Source organism: Garra rufa, chromosome 14 (genome assembly GCF_049309525.1).
Source record: "Garra rufa chromosome 14, GarRuf1.0, whole genome shotgun sequence".
In the NCBI taxonomy this organism is placed as follows: Eukaryota; Metazoa; Chordata; class Actinopteri; order Cypriniformes; family Cyprinidae; genus Garra; species Garra rufa.
This window is the reverse complement of record NC_133374.1, coordinates 36,763,364-36,777,449: the sequence shown is the minus strand read 5'-3', so window position 1 is coordinate 36,777,449 and position 14,086 is coordinate 36,763,364. Positions and strand designations below refer to the sequence as shown.

At 37.4% G+C, this 14,086-nt stretch overlaps 1 protein-coding gene across 1 annotated transcript; it reads left to right on the top strand.

Moving 5' to 3' along the window:
- Nucleotides 1-3,631: 3,631 nt before the first annotated feature.
- LOC141284700 (interferon-induced GTP-binding protein Mx1-like) lies at nucleotides 3,632-12,145 on the top strand. The gene is made up of 13 exons (XM_073817708.1): nucleotides 3,632-3,681; nucleotides 4,268-4,476; nucleotides 5,082-5,216; nucleotides 5,621-5,775; nucleotides 8,682-8,820; nucleotides 8,962-9,160; nucleotides 9,407-9,485; nucleotides 9,685-9,807; nucleotides 10,040-10,172; nucleotides 10,267-10,425; nucleotides 10,538-10,614; nucleotides 10,723-10,983; nucleotides 11,446-12,145. Exons 1-13 carry the CDS (start codon nucleotides 3,635-3,637, stop codon nucleotides 11,668-11,670), a joined length of 1,941 nt encoding a protein of 646 aa, XP_073673809.1. The 5' UTR covers nucleotides 3,632-3,634; the 3' UTR covers nucleotides 11,671-12,145.
- Nucleotides 12,146-14,086: the final 1,941 nt, after the last annotated feature.

The window sequence follows — 14,086 nt, the reverse complement described above, 5'->3', positions numbered from 1 at the left end:
AACCCAACAGGAAGTCCGTTATATTTAATTTCCTGTACGATTTTTGTGCAGTTTTTGCCATTTTCAGGCCTCGTACTTTAACGAACTCCTCCTACAGTTTTTATACGATCATCTTCAAATTTGCTGAGTGTCATCATAAGGCCTTTGCGATGTTAAATTGCGAAGCTTTAGAGTTTTCGTCGAAGGGCGTGTCCGTGGCGGCCTGACAAACTTTGATGTTTCGCCATGAAAAAGGAAGTTGCTATAACTCAGGCATACGATGTCCGATCTGCCTCAAACTTCAAATGTTTGATGACAGTCCGGTCCTGAACACACGTTAGTGCCCATATTTAGTTATAGTCATAGCGCCACCTGCTGACAACAGGAAATGACATGTTTAACACTGTTACGGACTCCTAGAAACATATTGAAAAGCGTTAACTAGTCTTAAATAGGCTAGCAACATGCTACAAACATGCTAAAACATGCTAGCAACACTTAGCTAAGAGCTAAAGCATGCTATTAATACAAATACAAAAGGAAATTGCTGTAACTCATGTATATAATGTTGAATCTGACCCAAACTTAATATTCAACATGCTACAAAAATAATAAAGCATGCTAGCAACACTTAGCTAATATGCTAAAGCATGCTAATAATACAATGAAACAGGAAGTTACTCTAACTCAGGCATACAATGTCTAATCAGCCCCAAACTTAACATGTTTGATAAGAATCCTGGCCTAAACATACGCCCATGCCCGTATTCAGTTATAGTCATAGCGCCACCAGCTGGTAACAGGAAGCCACATGTTTAATACTGTTGTGGATGCCTAGCAACATTTAAAAAAAATTCAACAACTGTTAAACAGGGTAGCAACATGCTAGAAACATGCTATAACATGTTAGCAACATTTAGCTAAGTGCTAAAGCATACTCTTAATGCAATGAAACAGGAAGTTACTGTAACTCAGGCATGCAATGTCCAATCAGCCCCAAACTTCACATGTTTGATAACAGTCCTGGCCTGAAGATATCTACATGCCAATATTCAGTTATAGTTATAGCGCCACCTACTGTCAACAGGAAGTGACATGTTTAACACTGTGACACACTATTAGCAACACACTAAAAAAGCCATTGAGTGCTAAACTAGTTTAAAACGTACTCAAACATGCTAGCAACACTTACTTAGTGCTAAAGCATGTTGTTAAAGACATAAAACAGGAAGTTACTGTAACTCAGACATGCAATGTCCAATCAGCCCCAAACTTCACGTTTGATAAGACTCCTGGCCTGAAGATATATACATGCCCATATTAAGTTATAGTCACAGCGCCACCTGCTGACAACAGGAAGTGACGTTTAATGGTGTTACGGACTCCTAGCAACATATTAAAAAGCGTCAGCAAGTTTTAAATAGGCTAGCATCATGCTAGAATCATGTTAAAACATGCTAGCAACACTTAGCTGAGAGCTAAAGCATGATATTAATACAAAGAAAAATCAGTGTAACTCATGCATACAATGTCCAATCTGACCCAAGCTTAATATGTTTGATAAGAGTCCTGGTCTGAACACAAGCCCATGCCCATATTCAGTTATAGTGATAGTGCCACCTGCTGGCAACAGGAAGTCACATGTTTAATACTGTTGTGGATGCCAAGCAACATTTTAAAAATATCAACAAGTGTTAAATAGGGTAGCAACATGCTAGAAACATGTTAGCAACATTTAGCTAAGTGCTAAAGCATACTCTTAATGCAATGAAACAGGAAGTTACTGTAACTCAGGCATGCAATGTCCAATCAGCCCCAAACTTAATATGTTTGATAAGAGTCTTGGACTGAATACATTTACATGCCAATATTCAGTTATAGTCATAGCGCCACCAGCTGGCAACAGCAAATTACTTGTTTTACACTAACTTAAGCATGCAATGTACAATTTGCACCAAACTTGACATGTTTGCCAATAGTCCTGGCCTGAAGACATCTAAAAGCCAATATTTTGTAATAGCGCCACCTGTTGGCAGCAGGATATGTCATGACTTACACTCAAGCATGCCATGTTCAAGCTTCACCAAACTTCATATGTTTGATAAAAGCGCTGGCCTGAACACATCTGCATGCCAATATTCAGTTATAGGCATAGCGCCACCAGCTGGCAGAAGGAAGATTGGCACATATCAATGACTTTGACATATTCCTCCTACATTTTCTGTGTTAATAGCATAGTGCCCACCATTCGCCACCGATCGGCGGTGAGCCCGAGTGCGAGGGCCCTACCATCGCTGCTTGCAGCTTTAATTATAGCTGTTTTGCTTTGTGTAATAATCCAATGTGCCTTCCAGCTGTTTAAATATTTATGATTTATTAATTTATTTTTCCTATTGATGTTTTATTACATATTTAAAAGTAGAAATACATGGTTTTTGATGGTAAATGAAATTATGCACAATTGGCAGAAAGGTAAAGGAGGAAGTTATAGACATATCGAGAGCTGTTAGGGAGGGGAAATAGAGGAAAAAAGTTGCCATGTGATTTTCACATGGCCACTTTTTCCTCTATTCCCCCTCCCTAACAACTCTCGATATGTCTGTATAACTTCCTCCTTTACCTTTCTGCCAGTTGCACATAATTCTTCTTGCATGCTCCTTAAAAGGTAACTTATATGATTTTAACCAATCAGTGATCACTACTCAGATTTCCTGGTTTAGGCATATATAATAAGCCGTTATTCTGTCATGGGACTTTTAATATAAACAGTCCTGGCCGTGTGTTGAAGAATAAACACTAAAAGAAGGTAAAAATGAGACTTGCTTTATTTGAACATTTACATCACAATATTATTTTTTTTTCAGTAATATGATGGGTGATTCACACATTGCTTTTTTTAGTTCCTAACAAACAACTTGAGAATCATTGATGTACAAAAGATGTCCATTGATGTACAAAAGATGTCTGTCAAACTTACAATATATAATGCATACATATAATGCAAGCATATGGAGACATTTGTTTATTTTTAATGATAACTATGTATAGTGATGTTCAGGGATACTGAAATGCATTGACTGTGCTCTTTCTTACAGCTAGAGTTGGGTGACCACCTGGCAATAAATCTGTTGCAGGACATAGATGTGATTTTGTGGCACATGTGTGTGAGACAAATACATTTTCCACTGTTTTGCAATGCAAATGCTGATTTACATACATTGTCATATGTGCTTTTTATGTTTCTGAGTGTGCCCATTTTATGTGAGAGTAAAGAGAATCCACCTGTGAGAGAACAGATTTCTGCTTGCGCATTTTGATGCACCCTCACATTACAATAATGCACTCTAGACATTTGTCATTAAAATAACGCCACAGAAACCGCCTCAAACAAACTATTAAAATAAGAAGAAAGACCAAAATAAAAACCAACAGTGGGACATTTTCTCAATATGCGACGTGTGGGACAAGGGGTAAAAATGCTGTGCGGTACAACACAAAGCGAGACAGGTGGTCACCCTAAGTCAGACATGTATTAATTATGGGGACTTTTACTGTTATTGTGCTTATTTAAGTTAACCTTTAAGTTTTTTTCTTTAATAAAGCAAATTTTACATATTTTAAATGTAGAATTCCATAATTCATTTTCAGACAAACTATGGATGAGGAAAAAAATTCAGACTATGATTCCCAAAGCGAAGAGAGGTACAGTATTTTTTCATATTGCTATTGATGTTTGACAGTTGGTATTTAAGTAAACTACCATAAAATTATTTTCCACTACTTTCAAAACTTTCATGTCACACGTTTTTATTTATTTATTTTTTTCTACCTCAGATTTTTACTATGCCTTCCTAGTTTACATAATTTCACTTTGCTTTTTATGTATAATTTTTAGTTCTACCCTTGTCTCAGGCACAGACATTAGATCGTATAATATGATAATACATCACAATAAAATTATTGTAGTTGTTACCATATACAAATTAAGCTTAATTTTATATAAAGAATAATTATATAATAATGTGTAGGATTTAAAATTATCCTTAGAAAGGGAAGAATCTGGCACATTGCTGTTATCATTTAAAATGTGATTGTAACATTTGCTGGGTCGAAAAAAATTACAGCTCATAAAAGTATGAACTGAAAATTGAAACACTAATACTAGCAAACAGTGAAAGATTAAATACACTGAAGTATTGTTTTCTTTCTCTGTAAAGCCACCAACTGACGATCTAAATAATTAAATGAAACTAAAGATTGTTCCTTTTTTTATGTTTTAATTATAAAGCTTATTTTCAGACTCACAAACTCATGGAGCATTCCACAGTCATTTCATCGAGTCTGTTCGACCTTTGATTGAGTTGATCGACTCTCTGAGGTTGATCGGCCTTGATGAAGATATTGGTCTACCATCCATTGCGGTGGTGGGAGATCAGAGTTCTGGAAAGAGTTCTGTTTTGGAGGCACTCTCTGGGGTAGCTCTACCTCGAGGAAGTGGTAAGACTCTGAGGTTTTCTTTACTTTCAGCTCGTGACTTTATTTCTGGTTACATAGTATCTGTTGTATATAATAATGGATCACACTTGAATGTGGAGAAACAAACCATATTAGATAACTACAAACTTTCCTTTCAAAAACGACCCTTTCCCCACATTTTGAGAACCACTATCAATAGAGGGGCAGCCATTGCCTAATGATTAGAGAGTTGGACTTGTAACCCAAAAGTTGCGGGTTCGGGTCGCAGGTCCGGCAGAGATTGTAGGTGGGGGGACTGAATGTACAGCTCCCTATCCACCCTCAATAGCACGACTGAGGTGAGTCCCTTGAGCAAGGCACCGAACCTCCAACTGCTCCCTGGTGCCACAGCAATAGCAATATGGCTGTCCACTACTCCGGGTTTGTGTTCATGGTGTGTGTATGTTCAATTGTGTGTGTGTGTGTGTGCGTGCGTGCGTGCGTGCGTGCGTGCGTGCGTGCGTGCGTGTGCACTTGGATGGGTTAAATACAGAGCACAAATTCCAAGTTCTTGGCCACACATCATGTCCTTTCCTTTTTTAAATTGCTAAAACTTTTTCTATTTATTTATTTATTTATTTGTTAAGGTATTGTCACTCGCTGTCCTCTTGAGCTGAAATTACAGAAGCTCAAAAAAGGTCCATGGTCAGGCACCATTTCTTACAGTGGTCACAGTGAGACCTTTAAAGACCCATTAAAAGTGGACAAGCTTGTTAGAGAAGGTCAGTATAAACAGAAATCCTTACAGATTTTATAGTGTCATCATAAAAGAGCTTTTAAATGAATGTGCTATGATTTGGTTTCTTGTCAATTAATGTATTGGACTGTAAATGGTAGAAATAAGAATAATTAATTGTTAATTAAGGTTTACAACACTGCATCATGTTTGCTACTTCAAGAAATTAATAAATTAATTAATTGAAAAGGCTCTCTAATTAGTCATGAATGTTGTACAACCAGTAGTCAAGAGATGCTTATTATTATTAGTATTATTAGTATTATTAGTATTTATTTATTTATTTTTTTTTTTTTTTTTTTTTAATGGGAGTCAAAGTCAATTCCACTGAAAAAACAAACAAACAAACAAAAAACTATATCTATTTGTTTTGAACTTTGAATTTACCAGCTCAAAATGAGCTCGCTGGAAATACAGTTGGAATCTGCGATGAGCTCATCACTTTGGAGATTTCTTCTCCTGATGTTTGTGACCTCACTCTGATCGATCTTCCTGGTATAACCCGTGTACCTGTGCAAGATCAACCTGATGATATTGGAGATCAGGTGAGTGTATATGAGATTTCCTCAAAAAAAACAACAACTGCTGTCTCATAGCAGTGTCAGCGTACACCCAGATCTCTTTTCATAGGTTATTAGAAATCACTCATACAAAAAAAAAAAAAAAAAAAAAAAAAAAAAAAAATAATAATAATCCAGGCTTACAGTTAGTCTTATTTTATTCATCTAATTTTCTATATTGTATCCTATTCAGTTTCAAATCTGTAAAAATCCCAGATCAACACATGATCATTTTTACCATCCAATAATTTAATGGATACAGTCCTGCACAACATTATTTGATTGATTGATTGACTGATATCCTGTATCACAAAAGTAAAATGGGTTTTATAATCTTTTCAGGTCATACTTTATTTTACGGTCCAGTTCCCTCTCAGTTGTTCACTCAGTCGTGTACTCCAACGTTATGTCGAGTTACGTAGTTTTGGGAAACGTGGAATTTGCACTGTAAAGGCTCCTTGGCTACCCTGGTGAAAGGCCAGGGTGACCTTAGATTGACTCCAGAATGTTCCACCGAGCAAGTCCCAACGGAAGTTTGGCTTCTCTCACAGCCCTGTGGAGCAGCCAAAGGATGGCACTCGCTCGTCTGACTGGCTGACGATCCGGCTGAGCATCACCAAACACCGCCCCACCCCGCTACTGCCCAGTCCAAGCTGGCAGCCATGTTCCCTTGGGCAGCCAAGAGCATTGGGTTGTAGGTGTCACCTCGTCCCCCCCAGTGTTTTTCTTTCTGGAGGTGCATGAGGAGCTCACTAGGATGTGGAAGGCCCCCTATACGGCACGTTCACGTCCGGGCTCCTCCCTTCTTACTACCCTTGATGATTCATGTTCCCCAGGTGAAGCGTGCCCGCAAAATGCTGCCACCTGGTAGAACCGTCTTGAGTTGCTAGCCGTGTTTCTAGCTCTTTGACGGTTTCTTCCAATGCTACGCCACAAGCACGTGCTGGTTCATACAGACAATACAGCGACCGTAGCGTACATCAACCGCCAGGGTGGTCTATGCTCTTGTCGCATGTCGCAACATGCCTGCTATCTCCTCCTCTGGAGTCAGATGCAGATCAAATCACTGCAGGCCATTCACATAGAGTCTTTTCGGCCAGGCTCATGTAGACCTGTTTACCTCCCCAGAATCCACCCACTGCCAGCTCTTCTACTCCTTGTCCAAGGCTCCCCTCAGTACATACGCGCTGACACACAGCTGGCCTTCTCAAGACCCTGTGCAAGATCAGGGAGGACGAGGAGAAGGTCCTGCTTGTTACGCATACTGTCCCACCCAGACCTGGTTCTCCGAACTCATGCTCCTCGTGACAGCCCCTCCCTGGAAGATCTCCCTTTGAGCCACTCAGTTCAGTTGAGCTAAAATATCTGTCACTAAAACAAGATCTCACTCTTGACTGTGCTGGCCTCTATTAAGAGGGTGGAGGACCTGCACGCATTCTCGGTCAATGAAATGTGCCTGGAATTCAGTCTGGCTGACTCTCACGTGACCTTGAGACCCTGGCCGGTTACATGCCCAAGGTTCCCACCACACCCTTCCAGGACCAGGTGGTGAACCTGCAAGCTCTGCCCCTGGAGGAGGCAGACCCAGTCGTGAAACTCTTTGTCTGCTTTAGGGGACAGCAGAAGGAGAATGTTGTCTCCAAACAGAGGTTGGCCCATTGATTGGTAAATGCCATCACCCTGGCGTACAAATCCCAAGGTGAGCCGTGCCCTTTAGGAGTTCAAGCTTATTCCACTCCAGAGTGTTGCCTCCTCCTACATGCTTGTGCATGGTGCCGCTTTAGCAGACATCTGGAGAGCTGCAGGCTGGGCGACACCCAATACCTTAGCAAGGTTCTATAACCTTCGCATGGAGCCTGTGTGTTAAGGTTACATCAGGTAATTTGCGAGAGGACGGCTCACCGTCGGCTTACTGTGCCATTCCTAACGGATCCATGCACCGTATCATCAGTTGTTCCATCTAGTTGAACTCTGGGTCCTCCGTACACTACAGTCTGGTTGTAGCAATGTCTCAGTATTTTCACAGTAGCTTCTGTGTACCCCTTAAACATTATCTACTAGATATTACAGTTTCCTTATTATTCTACGTGACCTCCGTACGTCATCGTGCTCCACCCCAATGGTTGCCTGAGAATCTGGCACCCCTGGTGGGCCCTCAATGGTCTACAGGGCATTGGGACTGTTATGCAGTGAGCCCCCTTGTTGACACACTAGCTTGTCAGCATTGGGTCTCGGCTGCATAATGCAGTTCAGGACTGGGGTGCTTTCCAGATGTCCCCAAATCTATGTCACTCGATGTAAAGTTGGAGTGAACAACTGAGAGGGAACAACTCTTACATCCTTCTGCCACAATCCTGGACTGCGCTGAAGCTCCTCAGCAAAAACCTGAATGAGTAGATGCACGCCACCATCTTATATAGCTGTATGTACGAGGGAGTGGCTAGGCATGCAAATTCCACTCGCCAATGTTCATTGGCCTTTTTTCTTAAGCTCAGAGGTGATAGGCCTCTCAAATACGATCCCCAAAACTACATAACTCGATGTAATGTCTCCGTTACCTCCTTCAGGGAACGAGGTTACCTTCGTAACAGAGAGGTTTTAACTATTAATAAACCATTACCTATGGCTTTTGCCTCAATAAACTCCTAATTTGCTGCTTATTAATAATACGTATGATAGTCTTAGGTTTAGGTATTGGGTAGGATTAGGGATGTAGAATACGGTCATGTGAAATAGGTGCATTATAAGTACTAATAAACAGGCAATATGTTAATAATAGGCATGCTAATAAGTAACTAGTTATTAGTAAGAATTGTTCCCTATACTAAAGTGTTGCCTCTTTTCATTCAAGATTGTCCTCTCCCTAACCAGTGAACATTTTATCATTTTAGATCAAAACCTTGATACTGAAATATATCGATAAAAGTGAAACCATCATATTAGTTGTCGTGCCATGCAATGTTGACATTGCAACAACAGAAGCGCTAAGAATGGCACAAAATGTAGACCCAGAAGGAGTCAGAACTCTAGGTATGGCAACATATTCTTGTTTTTTTATGACATTTTTTCAAACTGTATACCATGTAACTGTATGATTTTAGCTTATACTAAATTTTCTCTCTCTCTCTCTTTCTCTCTCTCTCTATTTTCTTATTTAAATTCATGGAGTAGCAATTCTCACAAAACCAGACCTCATTGACAGAGGAGCTGAGATTGATGTTTTGAACATTGTCCAGGGCAAAGTCATTCCTCTCAGCAAGGGCTACATTATTGTGAGATGTCGTGGTCAGAGTGACATTAATAATAGAATTCCTATTAATAAAGCAATGGAGGCTGAACTAATTTTTTTTAGGAACCACCATTATTTCAGGTACTTATGACTTACAATCAGGGGTCATTAAACCTGTTCCTGGAGGGCCAATGTCCTAATTAAACACACTAAATCCTCCAGAAGCAGGATTACACACCCTTGACTTACTATATTTTCAACATTTATGAACGGTTTGAATATTTCAAGGACATAAAAAATAATCCAATGTTATCCATACATATATATTATTACTATTATTATTATTATTATTATTATTATTATTATTTATTATTATTTTTTTCACAGCTCACTACTGGATGACGGTAATGCATCTATCCAGTGCCTGGCAGAAAAGCTGACCAAAGAACTATGCGATCATATTAAGGTGAGCATGAAATGATTAAAGGGAATGGAAACTTTTTTTATGTTTATTTTGATAACATTTGGAATAAGGATAAAAAGACAAAAAAAGACAAAAAAAAACATCAGTGCACTATATTATGAAAATTATATTATGAAATATTATGAAATTCAAGAAATCCCCCCCCCCCCCTTAATTAATCTACTTTTTTTAATGTACACAGAAATCTCTTCCATCCTTGACTGAGCAGATTCAGACTAGGTTACTCAGTGTACAACGAGACCTTAAAAACTATGAGCAGGGTCCACCTCTGGAAGAAGAGATGATGGGATCATTTCTTAGTGAGGTAAGAGTTCGGACAATAGATCACAGGAAATCAGGGTTCTCCAAACCTGCTCCTGGAGAGCCAACGTTCTGATTTAAGCTCCAACCCCAAGCAAACACATCTAAACCAGATGTTCAGAGTTGGAACTAAAGCCTGCAGGACAGTAGCTCTCTGGGACCAGGGTTGGAGAAGTAAATCTTATCTATCCAGAAATAATATTATGGAATTTAAAATGTATTTTCTTCTTTTATAGATTGTACTGGAATTCAGTGATCAAATAAATGAAGTGAGTAGAACAGGACATTTAAAAGACAAAAATATTTACGTACACCTGCGTCCTATATTTAAGAAATGGGACATCTACCTGAGAAGCACTGAAGAATCATGTGAGTCAAGATATGTCAACACCTAAGACCATTTGTTCCTAGTAGGCTATGATCCCTCATCCTTACCTTTTTCTTATTGTCATTACAAATGTAGTCAAAGCAGAAGTGACAGAAATGATTGATAAGTATAATGAGATGCATCGTGGCAGAGAATTGCTAACGTTCAGTGAGTTCTGTGAATTTGAATGTGTTATCCAAAACCATGTGGCAGCCCTTCAAGAACCAGCTATGACTACACTGAAAGATGTACGAGGTACAGAGTACAACTAATTTTAACTAATAAAACCCACCAAATAGTTGTCATTTTGCTTTGTTGCTGTAAAGTGAACCATTTTCCATCTTGTCAAACTAAAATTTCTTTTCAGAGATTATTCAGAATGAGTTCAGGGATGTATGTTCTTTGTCTTTTGAACAATACCCTCCACTGAGATACGTGGTCTCTGTAAGAAAAACTACTAATACTATTCACCCTATTATTATTATTATTATTATTATTATTATTAATATTGTTATTATTATTATCTTTCATGTATTATGTTATACTCCTTAGAACATGATTAATGACATTCAGACAAAGCAAGAGGCCAAAGCAGAGAAAAGAATCAAAGAGTTCATTAATATGGAGAAACTGGTCTTTACCCAAGACAAGGTATTACAACAGAAATTCAATGATTCTGAGATACTTCAGAAGACTGGGATAGAAACAAGTGACAAAAACAGCTACGATGATGACACAATTTTTAATTCCAAAGGCTGTGCATTATTGGATTCGAGAAATCTTGTACCAGACAAACTGCTTCTATATTATGAGGTGGGTAACATACCATAAAATGATTTATACATAATTAGAATTATAGTGACATTACTATTACTATGGAATATTATGATAAGTATCTGTGATGAAAATGCTTTAAAAATGGAAAAAAAATGCTTTAACATTTTACATTTCTTAATAAATTTTACAGTAGCTTACAGACAGTGGCAGTAAATTCATGGTCATGCATTTATACACTGTAATAATCTTTTGTCCATTAACCTACAAATGTACTTTTGGTGCATAAATTTACAAAAGGATAAAATACAGAAAGCAATGGTGAATAATTTCCTGTTCAAGTTTTCATAAGTTCCTCACAAAACTGGCCTTTTGAAAAAGTACCTAGAGGTTCTTCAAAGGGTTTCACCAGTGTAGACATCCGAGGAACCCCAAAATGTGTCTCAAGTATCTTTATATTCTAAGTGGATGGTATATGATTTATGTCCTGTCTCCAAATAGATTGTCTATCAACGCCTGACAGACTATGTGCCCATGCTGCTAATCCTCTTAATGCTGAAAGATGCAGCTAAGACATTGCGGCATCAAATGCTGGAACTGAGGAATGGGGCAGATGTGGTCAAACTGCTGAGTGAAGACTCAGAGCGAGGACGCATAAGAGCTGATCTGAAACAGCGTCTGGAACGCCTCACACAAGCTCAAGAACTGATCAGCAACAGACTCTAAAACACATTTATTAAACATCAGAAATTTTAATAAATTATGATCAGCTACAGATTGTCAAACAGCTGTCTAATACAGTAGGACTTTGGCAACAGGAATAGATAAATAAATGTTTTGATTTCACAAAAGTAGTAGATAACCACATTTACAAATGCAGATTTTTAAAATTATTATTCTTATGATTTTTTATTATGTTATCTATATTTTTGTTTCAGAAATATACATAAAAGCTGGAAAGGCTTAATAAGCAAATCTAAACAGTATTATGCCTATGTTGTTGGTTTTGCAAGTCTTTCTGCTTTGTAACATTATAGATTGTTTACATGCACAAATTGCTATATTACACACTAAAGGTAAAACATTGGATCTCAATGAACAAAATATTCAAGTTGGCAGTCTTTATATATACAGTGCCTTGCAAAAGTATTTTTTTTTTTTTCACATTTTATGTTGCAGCTTTATTCAACTGCTTTAAATAACTTTTTTTCCCCACAGCAACACTGAAAAAAATGATTCTGACCCCTTGTAAATGTTACATGTTTTTATCTGGTTAACTTCACTGATTTTAATGTGTTATTTAATCTTACTTATTTTTTATTATTCATTTTCAAATTCACTGCCCTTGTGTAAAACAAGTTAATTTCATTCAATTAAAAGTAATTAGAAAAAAATACGTTTCATTTAATTTCCATGTACTGTCCGGTCTGCGCATGTGCAGACACATTTTTTTTCTGAAGGCGCCAAGGCGGGGGGGATTGAACATGATGCACTCGTTTGAATGCTGCATCCCCCTACTGGAAAATCCAGTTAGACCAGCTCAAGCTGTGTTTTGGAACATGGTAGCTGGCAGAGGTGGGACCAAGTCTTTCTATTCAAGTCACAATTTAAAGCCCAAGTCCTCAAAGAGTTAAAGGTAATGAGATAATTAAGTGACTAATTAAATGATGATTGTGCATTAGTGATAAACACCTGCTGTTATCCAGAATTACAGAGGATCAAATGTTGATGTTTTATTGGTTAAAATGATGCTACCATCATGAAGATCAGTGTTTGCTTTAGTTGGGCTTTTGACCCTTTTAGTAATTCAAAGTAAATTGCTTTTAAGCAATTGCAATATTGTTTTACAGCAAGTTTTTGCACATTACTGAACCAAAAACTTGTAGTAGCAGTCCAGTTAACATGTTTTGCTTTAATATCATGTGAGTGAACAACATGAAATGGTTAGTCTTTGGTTAATAGACTGACATACAACTACCAAACAGCTGGACAGAAAGTCTTATTAAAAATGCCACTGTAAAACATTCTCTACAATATTGAGAAGAAACTTACAGCAGCTCAGGCTTTTAGATATAAACACTTATCATACCATCCTTAACAGTGGTGACAATAATTCTTCATGCTGTAGTGCATGATGGGAGTTTTTACTATGGTGTTACCCAGCATGCATTGCAGCATGAAGAATTTAGTTCATTGTCACCATTGTTGAGATTCATATGCTGGTTCTTGATGTCTGCATGTATCTGAATAGCACGAGAGCTGAAGTTATTTGTATGTCCTACATGTAGCAGAATTTTTAATTTTGAACTATCAGAACAAAACTAAAAATTACATGTCAAGCTTCACAGAACTACTCATTAAACACAATAGTAGTTACTCTACATATAATCAGGCCACTACCTGATAACAGTCATATTACATTCAAACTCTCTAATCTATAGCACTACATATGATGTTGCAGCGAGGTATCTAACATAATAAGTCAAGGGTCAAGGGCCCAACTAAAGCAAACACTGATCTTCATGATGGTAGCATCATCTTAACCAATGAAACATCAACATTTGATACTCGGCTTTAAATTGTGACTTGAATAGAAAGACTTGGTCCCACCTCTGCCAGCTAGATTTAAAAAAAAAATATTGGATTAAAATTAATTTTAATATGTAGAAATTAAACGATTAAATTGATCTGGTTGCACAATTAATTTGAGTAAATTCTACTCAAAATAGTTTAGCTAAAATTATGAATATAATTAATCTGAAATTACTGAAAGAGATTAATAAACTCAATGTATAAAATATAAGTACAACCTATTTATAAAATATAAGTAAACTCAACTTATAAAATATAAATTCACTCAACTTAAAAAATATATCTGGATTTAGATAAATTTATTTCGTGCAACCCCTTGACGTAATAAAATTAAGTAAATTCAACATAACATTTTTTTCAGTGAATCTTCACTCCTTACACCATAATTGCAAAACAAAACACAGGTTTGTAATAACTTTGCAAATGTATTGGAAATAAAAACTGAAATGATTTAATTGCATAAGTATTCATATGCTACATATTTCTGAGACACTTGAAATTTAGCTCAGGAGCATTCATATCACATGTTGATGTTACAACACTTCGATAG